This window comes from Bidens hawaiensis, unplaced genomic scaffold (genome assembly GCF_021521415.1).
Source record: "Bidens hawaiensis isolate Kalapana, Puna unplaced genomic scaffold, B.hawaiensis_p1.1 tig00020146_1, whole genome shotgun sequence".
Lineage (NCBI taxonomy): Eukaryota > Viridiplantae > Streptophyta > Magnoliopsida > Asterales > Asteraceae > Bidens > Bidens hawaiensis.
The window spans coordinates 222,816-244,472 of NW_027493068.1; the positions used below are offsets into that span (position 1 = coordinate 222,816).

The 21,657-nt window shown below is 35.1% G+C and overlaps 1 protein-coding gene and 1 pseudogene across 1 annotated transcript; one reads left to right on the plus strand and one right to left on the minus strand.

The window, feature by feature from the left end:
- The first annotated feature begins 302 nt into the window (after positions 1-302).
- Positions 303-15,770, plus strand: LOC143559969 (protein HUA2-LIKE 3-like). Its single transcript, XM_077048382.1, has 11 exons — positions 303-429; positions 2,461-2,537; positions 5,845-8,817; positions 8,910-9,297; positions 9,752-9,860; positions 10,342-10,454; positions 11,472-11,659; positions 11,752-12,283; positions 13,937-14,273; positions 14,924-15,100; positions 15,711-15,770. Exons 1-11 carry the CDS (start codon positions 307-309, stop codon positions 15,734-15,736), a joined length of 5,043 nt encoding a protein of 1,680 aa, XP_076904497.1. The 5' UTR covers positions 303-306; the 3' UTR covers positions 15,737-15,770.
- A 704-nt stretch (positions 15,771-16,474) lies between these two features.
- Positions 16,475-17,873, minus strand: LOC143559962 (putative sarcosine oxidase; annotated as a pseudogene).
- Between the last annotated feature and the right edge of the window lie 3,784 nt (positions 17,874-21,657).

The window sequence follows — 21,657 nt, forward strand, 5'->3', positions numbered from 1 at the left end:
CGCTACTCCTGTACCGTGTAACCTACGTCTCTCGGCGCACAATAGCACACCCCACCAAATTCATATCTGTTTCTTCTCTTCCACACACACACACACAAACTCCCTTTCTTCCAAAATATTATTATTATTATTATTATTATTATTATTATTATTATTATTATTATCATTAGGGTTTCAATTTCAATTTAAAGTTTGGGTTTTTATCATTACTTCTAGTAGTGTCTCTTAAAGTTTGAATCTTGATTACAAATTCTTGGCCTCTAAATGCCTGCAGTTGTTTAGATATTAGAAACCCCTTTAGGCTTTATGGCGCCTGGTCGGAGAAAAGGTGTCAGCAAAGCCGCGGCGGCCGCCGCCGCTTGCCGGAAGTGGAAGGTCGGCGATCTTGTTATGGCCAAGATGAAGGGGTTTCCTGCTTGGCCTGCCACGGTAAGTTTCTTTGGTTTTCGGTCTCAATTTATTAGGGTTTTGGTTGGTTGCTTGATTGATTGATTCTGAAGTTGTTGAATAAAGTTAGGGTTAGGGTATGTGTAGAATTGTTATCAGTTTTGATGGTTTTTATGTGTTTTGATAACATTTTGTAACACAAGTTTGAAATTTGTATGTTGGTTGTGTGTAAGTTTAGGGTTTTTAATGAGATGTTGATATTTGTGGAATTAACATTAAATTCAATGGTTTTTATGTGTTTTGATAACATTTTGTAACACAAGTTTGAAATCTGTATGTCAGTTGTGTGTAAGTTTAGGGTTTTTAATGAGATGCTGATATTTGTGGAATTAACCTTAAGTTTAATGGTTTTTATCTGTTTTGATAACTTTTTATAAATTATAACAATTATCAAAGCTTGAAATTTTTATGTTGGTTGTGTGTAAATTTAGGGTTTTGTTTGACTGATCCTGTGGCTGTTGAATAAATTTAGGGTTTTTTCTAATTGTTTTAATGTGAATCTCATTTCTGTAGTTGTGGAATAAATTTAGGGTTTATTTTTAATTGTTTTAATATGAAGGTAATGGGATGTTGGTATGTGTAGAGTTGATGTTAAAGTTGATGGTTTTTATGTGTTTTGATAACATTTTGTAACAAACTTTTGGAATTTGTATGTTGGTTGTGTGTAATTTAGGGTTTTGTAGGACTGATCTTGTAGTTGTTGAATAAATTTACGGTTTTGTTATTGTTTTACTGTGAACCTACTGTGATGTTGCTATTTGTGGAATTAACATTAAATTTAATGGTTTTTAAGTGTTTTGATAACGTTTTATAGCAAAAGCTTGAGATGTGTATGCTGGTTGTGTGTAATTTAGGGTTTTGTTTGACTGATCATCCATGAGGAGTTGAATAGATTCTGCACCAAGTTCGAGACTTGTTTTATGCTTGTTTTTTTTGTTGTTTTAATGTGACTATAATGAGATGCTGATGCTTGTAGAATTATCATTATAGTTATTAGTTTATGTGTTTTGATAGCATTTTATAACAAAAGTTTGAAATCTGTATGTTGTGTGTAAGTTTAGGGTTTTTAATGAGATGCTGATATTTGTGGAATTAACCTTAAGTTTAATGGTTTTTATGTGTTTTGATAACTTTTTATAACAAATATCAAAGCTTGAAATTTGTATGTTGGCTGTGTGTCAATTTAGGGTTTTGTTTGACTGATCCTGTGGTTGTTGAATAAATTTAGGGTTTTTCTTATTGCTTTAATGTGAATCTCGTTCCTGTAGTTGTTGAATAAATTTAGGGTTTATTTTTAATTGTTTTAGTATGAAGGTAATGGGATGTTGGTATGTATAGAATTGATATTAAAGTTGATTTATGTGTTTTGATAACATTTTATAGCAAAAGTTTGAAATTTGTATGTTGGTTGTGTGTAATTTAGGGTTTTGTAGGACTGATCCTGTAGTTGTTGAATAAATTTACGGTTTTTTTTATTTTTTTTGTGAACCTAATGTGATGTTGCTATTTGTGGAATTAACATTAAATTTAATGGTTTTTTATGTGTTTTGATAAAATTTATAACAAAAGCTTGAAATGTGTATGTTGGTTGTGTGTAATTTAGGGTTTTGTTTGGCTGATCATCCATGAGTTGTTGAATGGATTCTGCATCAAGTTCGAGACTTGTTTTATGCTTGTTTTTTTTGTTGTTTTAATGTGACTCTAATGGGATGCTGATGTTTGTAGAATTATCATTATAGTTATTAGTTTATGTGTTTTGATAACATTTTATAATAAAAGTTTGAAATCTGTATGTTGGTTGTGTGTAAATTTAGGGTTTTGTTTTACTGATAATCCATGACTTCTTTAATAGATTCTACACCAAGTTTGAGACTTGTTTTATGGTTTCTTCTTATTGTTATAATGTGAACACAATGAGATGTCATACTTGTAGAATCTTCATTAAAATCATTAAATTTGATGGTTTTTATGTGTTTTTATAACTAAAGTTTGAAATTTGTATGTTGGTTGCAGGTTAGCGAGCCGGAAAAGTGGGGATACACTACTGACTGGAAGAAAGTTCTAGTTTTTTTCTTTGGAACTCAACAAATGTGAGCATACCTTCTACTTTTGGATTATATTATTGTGTTAATTGTGATTTTGGATTTATTTTTTATGAGTTGATGATATTAAAAAAATTGACAATGGAAGTTAAAACAGTCATGGTTCTGTATTATCACACTCAAAAAATAAAGACATCTGCATACGGTGTTTCTTTTTATACTTCTGAGAACACACCATTTATGTGCTTGCACAAGCAACTTTGACGAGTAAGTTAGTTTATGCTATTTTGTGTGCTTTATGTTACTGTGTTTTTTTTTTTTGGAAAAAAGCACCTTATGCATCTTTACTTGTTTTGTGAGTGTGATAATATAGATTTGTAATTTTTTTTTATTTTTGTGTCACAAAACAACTTTCCTTGCTATTTTTTTTGTGTTAATTCAATAATCAGTTAGCATATTTAATTCATGATTTTGAATTCTATTTAACAGTTACGCATTATTGCATTTTTTTTGGAAAACTTTTGTTACTTGACTAGAAATCATCATTCAAATATGCTACATGAGTGAGGTGACATCATCCGATATATTTTTAGCATAAGTTCAAAGTTTGACTTTTAAGGAAGTATTCTGACTAAATGAGCTTGAACTGCTGTACTAGCTAATATTGATTTATGGTTCAATGAATGCTTATATGGGTTTTGATTGCAGTTTATCATATGTTCTTTTATGCATGTTTTCTTGACTACTAAACCTCTGTTTGTTGGTTGCCTTTTGAAATTTGGCTGCTTTAACTTAACTAGTACTAGCAAATTTCAAACTAGTAAATGTGAAGCTGATAATTAGGTGTATGGTTCTAACTCTCATCAATCAATCCAATTTCTTTGACAATTGAAAGAATCACAAGGGGATTAACTCGTACTCAGGTTGGACAGTAACCTGTAGACGAGGTATGTAATTCTCTTTTTGGTATAGTTTGAGCCCTAGAAAAGATGCTATCTGTATGAACATTAGATTCATAAGATGCACTTGTAGTTTATTTAAATAGATTTAACCATAGCTATATCTAGATTTGAGAGTGTGCTAACCACCCTTCGATGGTTGTAAGTATATGAATGTTTTAAGCTTGTTTATGTGGGTACCAAAATGTGGACACAATTTTTTGAGTTCTCAACTTCTCATCATATGAACTATGTATTACAACTTACAATGTGTTCTTGTGACTTTATACAGTCTTTTTTGTTATGACTACTGTGTTTTCAGTCTGTGAAGTGTACTAGAATAGAGTTCATGATTTGTTAAAGTTGATCTAAGGGATGAACATGTAAAACAAATCTAAGAACTAGATTATGTGAGTGGGAATGTGAAGCAGAACAATCACATAATTCACTTCATGCAAAACACAACGATCTTATATATCACTTTATTCACGCAGGATTACACTTTTATCAAGATGAAAGATAATCTTTAATGTTAGGATGCACATTTTTAAAGCAGTTGTGTTAATCTAATAGCCAGAATTAGATACTTGGTTGGATCAAAACATGTTTTTCTAGGAGATATTGTTTGGAGTTTGGACATGCTTTTACTGTTTGTAGTTGTATTAATCATAGTTATCAAAGGTGCTAGGTGCACTTAAGGCGCAACAAAGTGAGGGCCTAAGAAAAAAAAGCGCACTTATATAAAAAAAGTTACAATATATATTATGTTTTAGAAAAATAGTATTCTTTAAATAAAATAAACAAAAGCTATTATCTATGCAGCCAATCTCGGTGGTATCTCGGCTATTGGTCCTCGTGTGAAATATCAGTCAAAATATCGGTACCGGTAAGGCGATAATATCAGCGATATTGACCGATATTTGATCGATATTTCACCGATATTTCCGATATCAGTGTTTTAAGTCTTAGTTTTCAACTTTTAGTGTTTAATGTTGGTGTTTCGAGTCTTAAGTCATTTCCTGCTTGCTACAATTGTTAGTGTTGCAAAAGGTTAATTTGTTAACAGTAGGAGAATATGCTGAAATTGTTAAGTGTTAAATTGCTACATATATAAATTCCTCATGATATTAAATTACCGATATCCCATCGATGTCTCATCGCAATAACCGATATCTCAAATATCGGTCCTTGACCGATATCTGATATTTTTCCGCATTAACTGCTTAGGCTATTATATAACATTTAGTATCATCTAATTAGTATTAAAAGTTCTAAAAGAGTCAAGATAAAAATGTAATTCCAGAATTTGAATAACACAATGCTCAAAATAAAATACCAAAATGTTTAAAACATGAAAACCAAAAGTTCAAAAATTGATAAATGGTAAATGCTCAAATGATCATTGTTCACGATTTGTCATCAATACTAATAGAGGTGTCGTCAACTCAAGAAGCGAGGGCCTAGGAACATGAAAAGCATATATATTGGGCCTCGCCTCGAAAATGGGACTAGGCGCAAGAAGCGAGGGTTTTCAATTACTACGTTATTAATGATATGCACTTCCATTTTTTTATTTGATAAAACAGTTTTGTTGCAGTTAGAACGAAACTGATTATCCAGAACTGTGCATTTGATTCATTAATTTTCGTATATGGAAACTGCTTATTACTGTTAAAAGTCACGATGTGGAAAAATAAGTTTTTAGAGTGAAAATCCAAACACTCCTTATTCTCTGTATGCATATTCTACACATGTTAAGTTGGGTAGTTTTTTTTAGGCTCATTATATCTTAGGATTGCTAACTTGATCTGTGAGTCTGGCACGGGGTTTCAACATATTATGTAATATTACTTGTTATATTACTTTTGTGATTCCTTCAAGTAGTTTGATACATTTAACCTGATTTGTTGTAATAGATTACTTAAAACATCTTGCATTGGTGATATTTTTATCTTTCAACTCGTTTTAAGGTGGCAGTTAGGACCCATTTACTCGTTAGTGGATTGATTCAGGGTTATGTTCTATCTCTAATGAGCTAAACGGGTAAAACATAAAATTTAGCTAAGTGGGAATAGTGACAAATGGGTTAATCAGGATGAGGGTCGCATGTTTCCCTTCAGTACATAAAATTTCAGCATCATTCTATTCAAGAAATTACGTTATTATAATATAGTTTTTCACAATCAAACGCGACAGTAGTAATTTTTTTGAAATTTTTATATATTTGGACAAAAGTGTTTTTTTAGGTTTGACCTGTACCAAAATTACCTTTTCCGACGGAATCTTCCTTGACTGGTTTTCGAATCCTTTCACTTCAGGCATATGTCAAACTTACTTATTTTGATAAACAAGTGTATTGTTTACACTTCATGGGTAGTTTCAATGTTCTGATTAATAACTTACTTATCTCTTTGCAGAGCATTCTGCAATCCAGTTGATATTGAGGCTTTTACTGAAGAGAAAAGAGCATCTATTTTAAACAAACGTCACGGTAAAGGTGCCGATTTCGTTCGTGCTGCAAGGGAAATTATTGATCGTTATGAGGAGTTAAAACAACAGAAGCAAGTTGACGACATTAATCTTATAACTGGTGAAAATGCATCAACCAATACGATCAAGTCAGAGGAATGTGTCGCCAGTTCAGCGTCAAAGGACGAGACCGACAAAACTCCTGACTCGTGCCCAATAGCTTCAGACTCCTTAAATCTTAATGATGAGAGTACTGCTATTATCGCACAACATGACAAAAAGTTGTCGGGGACTAGTGCTAATCTGGCAGTCAAGGAAACACCTTTACCGACCACATACTCAAGAAAGAAGGTTTTTGGTACTCGGGTATCTTCTGCCCTAAGGTCAAGAAGTTCTGTTAGAGCAGAATCTTCTAGATTTCAATCAGAAGATGTTGTGATTAATAATGGTAATTTGCCAAGTGTATCGCGAACCAAACGGGTCAGAACATCACCAGGTTCAAATGCAAGTCTTGATGAAAACGGTTCAGAAATGGTGACTGTTGATTCTGATACCAAGAGTATAATTGATGGAAATTGTGTACAGTCTGGTTTCAATAATAATAAGCTTCTAGAAAATGATCATGACATGAAGCTGAGTCAGACTCTTGAATTTCAAAATAAGTCTTTCATTTTAAAGAAGAAAAGAAAGCCTAGTAAAAAACGTGACTTTCCTGAGAAAACCGAACTGATTCAGAATTCCGATACTGAAAAATCTGTTGGGAAGTATTCAAAAGAAGATGGTGATCATCACTTGCCATTAGTGAAACGGGCCCGGGTTCGAATGGGTCAAACCTCCGAACCTGTAAATAAACCGGGTCAGGACTGTATGGTGTTGAACAATGAAGATGATCAAGATACGGGTCAACAAGAATTTGACTCGTGTTTTACATCAAACAAACGTGGTGTTAATAATCCACCATTATGGGAAGCTAATAAGAAGAAACATTTTGGTTGTTTGGTTGAGGGTGAAGCTGCTTTACCGCCATTCAAACGTCTCCATCGGGCCCTAGAAGCTATGTCTGCAAATGCTGCAGAAGATAAAAAAGTTTCCCTTGGTAGGCCGTCCACCATGAAAACCATAATCAATGGAACTTTAGTGAGTAAAGGAACAGCTGAACATAATGAGATGATCAATGAGGTCAATGTATGCAGTCAACCTGCTAATGCTGCAGAAGATAAACAAGTTTCTTCTTGCGGGCTGTTCAGTTCGAAAACCATGCTCAATGGAGCTTTAGAAAGTAAACAAACAGTTTGTGGCAATTTTACTTCACCAGTTGCACATAATGAGATGGTCGATGAGGTCAACACGTGCGGTCAATTTGTTAATGTAGCTGAAGATAAACAAGTTTATCTTGGTGGGCCATCCACCGTGAAACACGCTATCAATGGAACATTGGAGAGTAAGGAAACTAGCAATTTGTCTTTACCAGCTGAACAGAATATGATGGTTGATGAAGTCAACACATACAGTCAACCTGCTAACGTTGCAGAAGATGAACAGGTGCCCATGAAAATTATTATCAATCGAACTGTAGAGAGTAAAGAAAAAGATGAAGATTGCAGCAATATATCTTTACCAGTTGAACATAATGAGATCATGGATGAGGTTAACATGCCCAGTCAACCTATTAATGTTGGAGAAGATAAACATGTTTCTCTTGGTGGGCCATCCATCAAGGAGGCAGATGGAACTTGTAACAATTTATCATCACCAGTGGCACAGAATGAGATGATTGTTGAGGTCAACACGTGCAGTCAACCTGTTAATGTTGCAGAAGATAAACAAGTTTCTGTTGATGGACCATCAACCATCAATGGAACTTTGGAGAGTAAAGAAACAGATAAAGTTTGTAGCAGTTTATCTTCACCAGTTGAACAGAATGAGATGGTTGATGAGGTCAACACGTGCAGCCAACCTGCTAACGTTGCAAATGATAAACAAGTTTCCCTCGGTGGCCCATTCATTATGAAAACTGTTATTAATGGAACTTCAGAGACTAAAGTAGCAGATAATATTTATAGCAGTTCATCTGCACCAGTCGAACATGGTGGGATGATTGATGAGGTCAACATGTGCAGTCAACCTGCTAATGTTGTAGAACATAAACAAGTTTTTCTTGATGGGCCATCCACCATGAAAACCATCATTAATGAAACTTTAGAGAGTGAAAAAACAGATGGTTGTAGCAATTTTTCAATAGCAGTTGAAAAGAATGAGATGATTGATGAGGCCAACATTTGCAGTCAGCCTGCTAATGTTGGAGAAGATAAACAAGTTTCACTTGATGGGCCACCCACCATGAAATCCATTATTAATGGAACCGTTGAGAGTATAGAAAAAGATGGATTTTGCAGCAGTTTATCTTTACCAGTTATACAGAATGATATGGTTGATGAGGTCAACACGTGCAGTCAGCCTGCTAATGTGGCAGAGGATGAACAAGTTTCTCGTAGTGGGCCGTCCACCACGAAAGCCATTTTCAATGGAACGTTAGAGAGTAAGGAAGCGGAAATTTGTAGTGATTTATCTTTACCGGTTGAACAGAACAAGATGATTGATGAGGCCAACACATGCAGTCAACCTTCTGGGAGTGGCAGTAGTCCAGAGCAAAAGTCTATGGAAATTGATGACGGTAAAGGTTCTGTCTTGATGGATTCTTTTACAAGGACAGTTGAAGCCGTTGTGTGCGCTCAAAGCCCAAAAACATTTGACAAGGTCAACACATGCGGTCAACCTTCTGGTCTGGAGGTGATTGAGGCAACTGGTTCTGGGGTGAGTTTAGCTCCAGTATCAAGTAATTTGGAAAATGGTGTTGTTTCAGATGCTGATGTCATCATGGCGGTACATCCAATTGAAGATAATGGCAATGATAATGCAATGTAAGTTAATATGCATGTTTTTTGTTATTTCTTATTTTACTCAGATCCTTTTTTTTATTAACTACACATTGTTGGAACCATATTTGTGATAGATTTGAAGATGCTGAGGTAACCAATAAGTCAAACATGGAAGTAGATGCAAAAGAGTTGACTACCGTTGACTCAGGCATTGAACACTCTCATTCCACTCTGAATTTCGACGATAACACAAGCCTTAAAAGTGTGTCAGCTACCCGGGCACCCTCTTCTTTGAGTGACCCATTTGACTCAGGTAGTTTCCTTGAAAATAATAGCTTTTGTAGTCCCAATGTGCACGGAAAACTACTACACACTAGCAACAAGTGGAATACTGTTTCAGAAGCACATGCTGCTTTGAAATCTTTTGAGGCAAGTCTTGGGGCACTAACACGCACCAAAAAAAGCATTGATCGAGCTACCCGTATTGCCATTGACTGCGCTAAATTCGGCATGGCTGTCAAGGTATATTATTATTTTATATTTTTGTATTAATTTGCCTTGAAATAATTGCCAACTTTTAAGAACTGAAAAGTAAATTACAAACCTGGGTTTATGAACTCTTAGTAAATTAATAATGTTAGGGTTTTTTTTCAACAAGATGTAAAAAGTTATGAAATTTGTGTTTGTGTCTCTGAGGTTTACGAATTTGAGTTTAAAAGGAATAGAATAACAAGGGGAAGTTTATAGATGAATAATTTAATGGTATTTTCCATAATTTACAGAGCACAGGGACCAAAAATGTAATTAAAACCTGAACAGGAATGTTTCGTGTAATAAACAGTGTTTAGAGACGGGATCTGTAATTTCTATTTAAGTACAGGGACCAAATCTGCAATATGCTTTAGTTGTGCTTTAGTTGTAATTATTTAGTACTGATTTTCTTATTTTGTTTTTAATTATTCTCACAATTTATTAGGTGGTGGAGACCATTGCTCGCAGTTTGGAAGCTGAATCAAGTTTACATAAACGGGTGGACTTGTTCTTTCTTGTGGATTCTATTGCACAATGTTCTCGAGGGCTTAAAGGTAAATATATTCATTTGTGTTGGTGCTATATAGCTCTTTGTTATTCTCTTCTATTATTATTATTAATAGAATAATCCGTTAAAAAGATGACTTTAGCAGCCGGGCGTGTTTTAACTGATTTTACATGAACTGCACATATATGCAAAAATGCTTATGTGAATTAACTAAGAAGTAATTGATTTACAAGGTTGGAAGTTGAAAGCAATGTTACTTTTGTCCGGAATTTATTTTGTAAAGGAATTAATAAATGTGACGTATGCACATATACCAATTAATAAGCTGCTTGTTACTTGTTTCTACAATTGGTATGTAACTTGCTTGCTTAATAAAAAATCAGATAGTAGCTTAGTTTCTCTGTTGTGTCTCATTTAAAGTTGGTTGTTAAAATTTCGGAAATTGTAATATGTGTTTCTTTAATGTGCAAATTTTTTCATAACTTTTGTGAACGGTTTTGTAAAAGTGATGCGGATATGTGTTTCAGGTGGTGTGGGTGGTTTGTATCCTTCAGCTATTCAAGCAGTGTTACCACGGCTATTGTTGGCTGCTGCCCCTCCAGGGAGTGGTGCTTTTGAAAACCGTAGGCAGTGTTTAAAGGCAAGTCTTTTTCTTAACGTATTTTTGATCTATTATTATTATTAGTATTATTACTACTAGTATTCTTATTGCTGTTGCTGCTGTTACTTCTACTATTATTATCATTTTATGGGGCGGTTTGTTGTACTTGTTTTTCAAGAACTAGGGTTTTAAACATGTCAAAGCCTAATTTTGAATTTAGGTAGCTAGTAGAGATAGAAAATTTGACCCTTCTGCTTATGAATTGGTCGATTGCTATTGTCAATTCTTAAACAGGTCAAATTAGAAGGCCTTAGCTAAAAGGTGAACATGTTGAAGATTTTTAGACGATGTTTTCATTCGATACAACCTCTAGTTTTTAAAACCGGTTGTGGTAGTTAAACAATCGTGTCTGGGCTGACCTGTTTAATCTGTTTAGTAAATAGGTCGACCCACTAACACATCTTTTACACCCAACCTACTTGATTAGTCACATTTACAACTTGGTTATCGCCCGCCAACCTGTTTAACAGATTTAGATAAATGGGCTAAACGATTCATGTTCAGGTTACACAATTTTAAGTGTGTGCGGGTTAGGGTTGATGTTATTGACACAAATAAAAATACGGGTTGTGTTCTGGTTGAGTTTTTCAACCCGTCAAACCGACAAGATTGGCACCCCTAGCTATAAGGGAATACAACATTTTAGCTAAAAGGGGAATGAGTTGAAAATTGACATTATAGTTAGCTAAAAAGTTTATAAATGGGTCAGTTTAGTATTTTTTTTCTCATCTCAAACAGTTTAAATAAACAATGTTTACAAAAAGGGGAACATGTTAAAAATTGCCCGCACTCTATTTTTCATATGCAACTTCTTAAACCTTTTTCTTCAAAAAGTTAGATTGTTATTTTGACTTTTGTAAATCATAATTAACAAAATAATTACTGTAAAAATATTTAAATTAGGCAGAACATTTTCGAGTTGACTGAAACTGACCTGGCCCGGTTTCAACCAGGTACTGAAGTGTTCTTATTATTTATTATTCTATTATTATGCAGGTTCTAAAGCTGTGGCAAGAAAGAAAGATTATTCTGGAACCAATGATTCGTCACCATATTCGTGAGCTAGATTCTCTCAACAAGATGTCTTCTAGACACAGTAATTCTCACCGGACCTTAAGAAATGAACGAGCCTTTGACGATCCTGTTAGGGAAGTTGAGGGTATGCTAATGGATGAGTATGGAAGGTAGTCTATTAATAATATAGATTATTATTTTTATATGGTAAAATAGTACCTAATTATTAATGATGTTGGTTTACAATGTGTCAATGTTTCAGTAATTCGACTATACAGTTATCTGGTTTTTGCCTACCAACAATGCTGAAAGACGAAAACGAAAGTAGTGATTCGGATGCAGAGGGTTTTGAGGCGGTAACACCTGAACGCGATTCAGGAATTTGTGAAGGACATGATCAGGTTAACACACCTGCAACAGAGAAGCATACCCATGTACTGGAGGATGTTGATGGTGAGCTTGAAATGGAAGATGTGGCCCCTACCTATGAAGGTGAAGTTACAGTAACCGCGCTCTCACAACATTTGCCGCCTTTACCGAAAGATTTGCCTCCCCCTCTGCCAAATTCGCCTCCTCCACCGCCCCTTCTATCCCTTCCACCACCACCGCCAACACCGCCTTTGGGTCCCTTTCCCCCACCGCCACCGCCACCAGTCTTGCTTCCTCCACCTCCACCGCCTCCTATCTCGTTTCCACCACCTCCTCTGGCCTCCCTTCCTCCACCACCTCCATCCTCTCTCCCTCCACCGCTTCCAGTCTTCGTTCCTGATGGCAATAACTATGTAACTAATCAGGTAAGTTTGAAATTTATGTTTGCAGTATATATATATATATATATATATATATATATATATAGGGGTGGGTTTTAGTGAAAACTCCTCTTAAAAACTTCTAAAAAACTATTTTTAACTTTTTTAAATTTTTTTTTTTGAAGTTTCTTTTTTTTTTTTTCCATTATTCTTATATGTTGTTATTGGTTCAAAAAAAAAAATAAATAAATAAAATAAAAACTTGTCGGTAACCTCGTCGGTATAGTGGGCATGTGTAATAGTGTGCATTGCATATATGCAAAAGTGTTTGTATTGCATAGAATACAACACTATTGCACACATTTGATACACACTATTGTATATATGCAATATAAGACTAATACACACATCGAATACACATTAGTACGTATGTGTAATACAACATTAACGCACATGTGCACCACATCGACTTTTATTTTATTATTAGTTTTTTTTCCATATAATACAACACTACTACACATATACAATACACAAATATTGAATATATGCAATAAAACACTATTAAACTCAAAAATACATAGTAATACACATGTGTAATACAACGGTATCGCGCAGTAATACGTATGTGCATTACGTCGGGTTTTTTTTTATTTTTTTATATTTTTCGAGTGAAATATAAGAAAATATAAGAATAATGGCTAAAACAGAATTTTGAAAATATTTGTTTATTTTTAATTAAAAATAATTCTTTAGGAGTTTTTTAGTTTTCTCTTTAAAGGTGAGTTTTCTCTTGATCCTCTCCCTATATATATATATATATATATGAGCTTAAGTCAAATGAGTAAAAAATGAGCTCAAAATGAAATGGATTTATGATTAAAAGTCAACCATGTGGTATTTTTAATTAACAAGGCATGCACATTTTGGAGTTTGGACAAAAAGTGTTTGTATACTATCCAACCTGGTCCTTTTGACTGGTGCCTGATATTACTCTTTTTGACGTGTTATGGGATAAGGGGTTTTTGGTTTTTCGGTCGTAACCAAAAACTAAACCGAATTTAGTATAGCTCAAACCGAACAGTACCGAATCTGAGGCAGTTTTCAGATAATAACCAAATTCATTTCCTATCTTGGTTAAGCGAATAACTGAATATCTTATTTGGTTTGGCCAGTTTATACAGTTCACCGATTTCAGCATTTTGTGAAACCGATAACCGAGATGGTTATTTGCTTACGGTTGCTACTTCAACCAAATAGCCGATCAAGAATTTTTTTTGGTTTTTTAGTTTTAGGTTAGGTTTTTGGTTTAATCGGTATCAAAATCGAATAATGAGCAATCCAAACATGTTGCTCAACTTATCAACACATCATCTTCTCAAAACAACATGGGATACGTTTTTATCTCTTAACAGGTCAAACCAGGCATTTTTCGGTTAAACTTACCCATTTAAACTGGTCCAATATGGATATGTTTTTGTTTATTACGGGTCAAACATATTGAATAGGGCAAAAGTTAGCCGATGCGTATTTTGAAGGCATATAATCTTCTGATTCATTTTATTCAGAAAAATCTTGTTATTTTCATAGTAGTTCGATTACATTTAGGTCAAAATTGGCCCAAAAGCATTTTTTCTATTTTACTTTATTGACTAGATGGTTGTGTAGCTAACTTTTTATTTTTGGCACCTGGTGATGCAGGACGGGGCTGATGATTCACACCTATCAACCGTGCCACCAGTTCATTACCATCCTTCTGAACTACCGGAATCATCTAACTCTTCCTCTTTCGGTATTCCCGGTCCACCTGTACAAGCCGCTTGTAACGTCCACCTAAGGCCACCACACCCCGCCCCATCATCTCAGTTCTCGTATTTTCAATCAGATCATTCATGCAGGGAAATTCCACCTCCTTCGTATTCTGGAAGATTCCATTTTGTCAACGGTACAGATAGTGGTAACTTTTACAGTGATCATGACAGAATGCACATGCCTCCATATGATGACAGCTGGCGGTTTCAACCTCCGCCGTTTTCTGGTAAACATATTTTTTATATGGCTCAATCATTTAAAAAAATATATACAAATAGTCCCTGTGGTTTGACAGTTTGCATATTTTAAAAATTCTAACTTAGTCTTAGCATTTGTGAGAGGATTGTACGTTTAGTCTGCTGTTTATCCCGGTTAGTTTTTAACTGAAAAGAGATGTCATGTGCCATTTATGTGAAGGTAATTGTGTCTTTTTTAAATTTGAAACCCTAATAAAATAGTCTTTCATGTGAGATTAATCTAATTTTATTTGAGACCTTGACAAAATTGATGGTTCAATTTAAAAAATCGAAAGTGATGAAGTTGGCATGAGTTTGGATAACTAATTTGTTAGGGTTTCAAGTTTGAAAATACACAATTTCACTCACATTAGTTGCACATGACATAACTTTTCTATTAAAAACTAACTGGGATTAACTGTAAGCATTAAACGTGCGACCCTCATAAATGTTTGAACTTTGAATTAGGTTTGCAGCTTTTAAAATCTAGGGACCAAGCTAGGAAAATGGTTAAATCACAGGGGCCACATATGCAGTCTTGTTTTTGTTTTTAGGATTAATTCACACTTGTCTTGCAAGAATCTACATTTAGTATTTGTTTTAATATATGTTAATTATTTTTTTGTGTGTGTGATAACAGGTCCTTGTCATCCGGATGGGCCCAGAGGGCCGTATCCTCCCAATATGTATGCGGGCCCACCTTGTGAACCACCAATGTCTAGTAACAACTGGTACTATCCTGTAAGACCTCCAAATCATAGAGATATGCCACCTCATCGACCGTACCCTGAAGCACCGGCTCATATGGCTGCTAGAGGTTTGCTCTTATCTTATAGTTTTTAAATCTTCCAATATTGAATTACTGCCATATATAACCTTACAATAAAACAAAAAATATCATATAACTTCAAATCTTCAATTAAGTTTTAGTTGATGACCATTTTATCCCTTTTCATTATATTTATTTAAATCTAATTTTGATCGACATCGACGATAAGAAAGCGAATCGAACTATCGTCTCGTGTGTTTAACTCTTGCTTTCTCGACAGCAGATAATTGAACAGTCTAGTATGTATGTGCAAATCAGATACTCAAAACTCAAATGTATGTATACTATAAAAGAAAGCAAGAAAGTAAAATATAATATATTGAGAAACTATCGTTTGTGTGAAAATTAAAAAAACAAAAAACAAAAAAGTTAAGTTAAAAATATGAAAATTAAATTAAGCTAAAAATGGGTAAATAAAGAACTTTGAAGTTAAAGATGAACGTAAGACTTTTAATTTTTTTTTAAAAATAAGGATAAAATGATCTTTTATTAAATTGTTAATGAATTGGGCAGGCATATTTGATAGTTTTAGCTTTTGCAATGGCGTCTGAATTTGTCTGCCAAATGCTAAACTTATATTATATATTAGGTGTTGCAGGTCCGAATTATTGGAGACCAAGATGACACATGAAGCAAACCTATTTTCTTCAATTATATAGCATGGAGTTTGTTACAAAACACCGCTGTACCAATCTTCTAGAAGAAACTTTTAGCATCAAACATTGCACAGAAAACTTTGCCGCCCGTGTAAATGCATGTTTGCAACAGCATCCTGTCATCTAATTTTGGTTCTTTTGAAGGTTAGCAGATGATGTTATTCTTGTTTACTGTTGGATGTTCTTTTAATTCTGTCATCTGTCATTCTTGTTTACCCAAACTGTACATTTTTGTTATGCTGGTTAAATATTGAAATACATCGGTTGCTTTTGCCTTTATAGAATAAATGAGTTGGCTTGACCGCACGTGCCAATTCGAGCTTTTGATGAAGCTAATATTACATCCCGCTAATTATAAGCAAGCTTAGCTGCGCTTGAACTCAGCGTTTCAGCTCATTAATGTTTTAAACAAGCCAAGCCGAGCCGAGGCCAACCCCATTTGGTTTGGTCGACTTTTGTACAACCCCGTGTGTGTGTGTGTGAGAGAGAGAGAGTGAGTATAGTGAAGAAAACAAGGTTTAGCTCTGCTAAGAACTCAACCTTTAACATGACTAATATCCAACACAAACATGAAGTAATCAAAATATCATTATTCAGCAACCCTAAAACCAACTCCTGACTAAGGTTCACACCGAGACTCGAACCATACCGCTTTGATAAAGATAAACGTCTAATCAAGCAAAACTTGATATTTCACTTGTAACAGCTACCTAAGGCGAACTTGTTCTTCAAAACCTTTACATTTCCTCTAGGATTACCTTCAAATCTTGTAACCTTAAAATGCTTGATTTCTTCATACAAGCGAGCTGCAGCCTCTGTCCCGCCTACTGCCAAATCCACCATCATCCGCCCAACCACCGGAGCCATCTTGAAACCATGCCCCGAGAACCCACCGGCAATTACCACATCTTCACCGAACTCACCACCCAAGAAATCAATCACGAAATCCCCATCCGGTGTCAGCGAATACAAGCAAGACGACACATCACCGGCCCACCTTCCCAGTCGACCTGATCACCAAACGTCGATTTGATCCATTCTTTCAGATATTGAATCACCATCTCTGTCCCTTCGTTACCTGGTTGGTGTTAACAATATATAATATATTAGTTAGAAATGTGTTATCTGATTAAGGCGCTTATTATTCGCTTCGGTTATCTGAATAAACAGGTTATGTGAAACAGAACCAAACCGAATTCATAATCCTATACCTATACCTGATCCACCTGCCCCCCAAGTCCTGAAATCTGGATCGCAGTCCCGACCACCATGAACCGCAACTTTGACCAACCCAGGAAACTCCAGAGCCGGTGATCCGTACATATACGGATCACCATAGCTCTCAAACGACGGAAACCCTCCTTCAATGGTGAAATCAAACTCGTATCCCTCTTTAACCTTCCAGTAATACAAATTCGTTTCCACCGCCTGTATCGGCAAACTCATCCCGCCATTGCTAACCTTGTCCACCAGTTTCCTCATCCACGCTCCGGCTGTCACCACACACTTCCTCCCCCAAACGTCCGCCCGAATTCGCCACAAACCAAAACCCCACCGCGCTGCTCGTCAACTTTCAAATCCAAAATCTCAACTTTGTCCCTGAGAACCGCCCCGTGCTTGATCGCTAACGTTTGGAACATAGCAACCGCCTTCGTCGGCTTCAGGACGCCACCAACATCCGTCACAACCGCAACCCAGTCCTCCGGGATCTCCATCAACGAAAACCATCTCTTCAGCTGGTGACGATCAAGAATCTTGTGTTTGATCTTTTGCTGTTCGCAATTGGCGATGATCGCAACGAGCGAGCTGTTATCAGCTGGACCGACGTCAAGCTGCTGCGTTTGGAAGTGAATGTTGTACCCGATCTCTGATTCGGCTTCGGCCCATAGCTTTTTCGACTCGATGACCATCGGAGAGTAGTAAGGCTCGGGATAAGTTAAGCGGATGGTTCGGGACTCGCCGTGGGAGGATCCGCGGTGGTGTAGGAAGTCGAACTGCTCGAGGAGGAGGGTTTTGTGGCCTTGTTTGGCTGCATGGTACGCGGTTGAGCTTCCCATCACGCCTGCGCCAATTACGATGACATCAAACTGGGCTAAATCGTTCATATGTATGTGTATAGATCAAAATTTGCAGAACCGATGGTTATGCTTATTTGGTTCACTGAGTTGAATTGATTATAGTGAGATTTGTCATGTTCAAAGATGTAGTATGTAGTTACAGGGTACAGTGACGGGTGTTGAAGGAGACAAATAACTGAATGGTGAATCTTTACATTTGGTGGCTAACCGCAGACGAGGTACGTGACCCTGTTTCTTAGTTTGAATAAATTAAGTTAATTAATAATGGGATATAATCTTTATACACCACACAGGTTTATACGGGCACCATATACTGTTGGAATTATGGACCAGTTCGAGTAAGTCAATATGGCCAACCATGTTATGACCCGTGAGAGTTATACTGTAAGGTGACGAACAATAAACCCGCTTAAGTTAGTTAACCGGGATAGACGCTTTAACGAGATTAAAATTATTTGGAGCGGGCTTTGGAGTAAGAGATGGACTTATTGGCCCATTGGGTTTATAACTAATGAGAGTAGTTAAACCTAATTAAAATTTATATAAATATATGATATTTTATAACCTTAACCTAATACTAATACAAGTCCTTAACTAATCCTCCTCCACCCGAGCCGCCCCTGTTGTTCGGTCGCTGCCCAGCCACCGCCGCCTGCCGGTTCCACTGCCGACCGCGCCTCCAGCCGCCACCTCATACCACCACTGCTGCCGGGTTGCCGTCATGCATCGCCAACGCTGGTCGTTGGTCTCGGTGTGTCACCTAGCTCAGTTTGTTAGCCTTCGGTGTCTCAACCGATAAATTATTAACCGAAGTAAACTTAAATATATTGTTAGTTTTAATTATATATTTATTGTTTGACTCGCACTCGTATTATTGATAACTGGATCATGTCGGGTTTAGTTTTGGTGCTGATTAATCTTTTACTATCCGCTGCGCACATATATTGATTAATTGGATTAATTAATCATTTGTCACATATCATTGAACCGGGTTTAATAATAAAATTTTGACTGATCACCCCTGAAACCCAACAGTGGTATCAGAGCCTTAGTCACAACATACGAGTCGAATCCAGTATTTTCACCGGTTCTACATCATAAACTTCAAGATAGTTGACGTTTTTGATCTAGATAAAATATTAGGGCAATTTTAGTTTGGTCAAAATTTTATTTATTTTATGTGGCCAAAATATTGCTCGACTTAATTTTCGTTGAATATGTAAATCTGGCCCGACCTTGTTTGTTTGGTTAAATAATTTTTTTTTTATTTTGACCATATGGATGGTTCAAAAGTTGTATTTAGTTTTTGGTTTTATTTTATGGTTTTTGGCCACCTTGATGGTTCAAAATTGTAATAAATAAGGTTTAGTTTTTCATTACTTGTATTAGTGTAATTTTGTAATGAAGAAAACCCAAAGGAAAACCGAGGACGAGCTCATGGAGTTCTTAAATGTAACAGCTCGGTTTTCCAAATACTAATTCAAACCCATTACTCGACTTGTTTTGTGATTTGTGAAATCTTAACATTTAAAAGTTTCACGTTTATCAAGGAATTTTGATACAATTTATATTTATTTATTATATTTATTATTATATATATATATATATATATATATATATATATATATATATATATAACTTTGAAAATATACATTTTTCACCCAAAAACTAAACTTAAAACCCTCTATTGTTCCCACCTTCAATCTATAAGGACCAAATCACAAATTCTGTAAATTAAATATATTTCCCTTTGGTCCCTGAACCCTGACCCGTAAAACCATACCCATTTAACCATACCCGTGACCCGTTTACCTTGCTTGAACCACAATCTTCGTTCTACTCAGAATTGAATCCCGGTTGTGATTCCTCTTACCATTAGCGGCCTAGACAACTCTTTTAATTAGGAAACGAGATCAGATACAACACGAATTGATTTATTTTATTAACCGTCTTAACCTAAAAATTGGGTATATATCTTAAGCTTGATCACAACTCAATTCATCGCGTCTGCACGTCTCTAATATCAGCGCCAACCAAACCCCTCAGGTTAATTGGATCATCATCTGCTGGATATAGGCTGTTCGTCATCACACTTGACCGGCTTTCTGGGTTCAAATTATACCCGCGTTTAAACATCAAATCAGGTAATTGGAATATACGTACTGATCGTTTATCAACAATAATTGTAAGCCCTAAATCAATTTAAACAAACATTGAGCGGATTAATCAGTTGATTTATATAGGGTTCATAATCAAATCTGGGTGTAGTTAGCTTCTGTATATATGATCTTGTTTACAACCAACTGACACACCAGCTCGCATGGCTGGTGTGTGTGTGTGTTAAACCTTTGAACCGTCATAAGTCGCGGGTTCGAGTCTGGCCGGCCGTATTTTTGGTTATATTTTTGATCTTCATTTTTTTAATGATTTTAAATGATATATAATATATTATAAGTAATATTAATTATTAAATAAACAATATTTTGTCAAACCGACATCATAAGTTAATCGTTCGTGTCGACTAGTTTCGTTACCAGTTTTCGTATATATATATATATAATATTTTGTCAAACCGACATCATAAGTTAATCGTTCGTGTCGACTAGTTTCGTTACCAGTTTCGTATATATATATATATATATATGTATTTTATTAATAATAAATCATTATTATTTTATTATAAAAACCGACAATAATATTGAGACTTCTCATTGTTGAAACGTCTTTACAAATTTGCTCATATTTATTAGATATAAATTATATATGTATGTATTATTTTTAAAACCAAACTATATATAATAAACGTATTAACGTATTAAAAGTGCTAATTATATTTTTACCATCGAATTTTGTTAAAGATTCTAAAATATAAATTTTATGTTAATTATATATTTAAACATTTATCATTATATAGCTCAACTTATATTCAAACTAATTATTTGTAAGTTCGATTATACGTTAAACAATGATTTTTATAATTAAACGATAACAATAATTAGTAGAGATCAATTGTTCAATCCATAACATACCAATCATAATCGTAACTCAATCCACACCGAAATACTAAATTCGTTATACGTATTATGTCATTTATAATTCATTCATAACATTATTTAATTAGGATTCTTGTCGGTAATTCTCGAGGAGGGTGATTATCGTTCTTGTCGTATTCATTCCCGTTTGGCTTAATCGATCAGTTGAGTTTTATCATTCCCCTATCTTACTCGATTTTCACAAACATTTTGGGGACATATGCGTATATCATACTATACACACTTATCTATATATACATACATATCAAAGATAGCAAACGTGTAATTGTGCGTGATTAATCAAATCTACTTGTTATGTGCTTATTTGTCTTTGTATGCAATCGTTTGACATATCCCCTTGGAGAGGGTTCTCATTCTATTGACCACCGCCCGATTCGCTTGGCAACGGTTTTATTCTCATTATTTGCTCATGGTTGATTTACCGGCGCCCGATTCGCTTGGCAATGGTTTATTCGACAAATTATTTGCTTATGGTTTGATTTCATTACCGCATTTATTACGTTTTGCTTATTTATTATATTAACATTATTTTTGGTGTCAAAATTGGTGATAGACTCACTCAACATGTTTGTTGGCAAAACTCCATTTTTACGCATATGCAGGTTGCCTGAGTTGAATGATGGACACTTAGAAAGCCCTTAGGATTATAATGAAGACATACATGGATTTAGACTTGTTGTATTTATTTATTTGAATTGTTGGGTTGTATTTGATTATTGTGTGTATTATTTGAACAAAATAATTAATTAGATATTGTC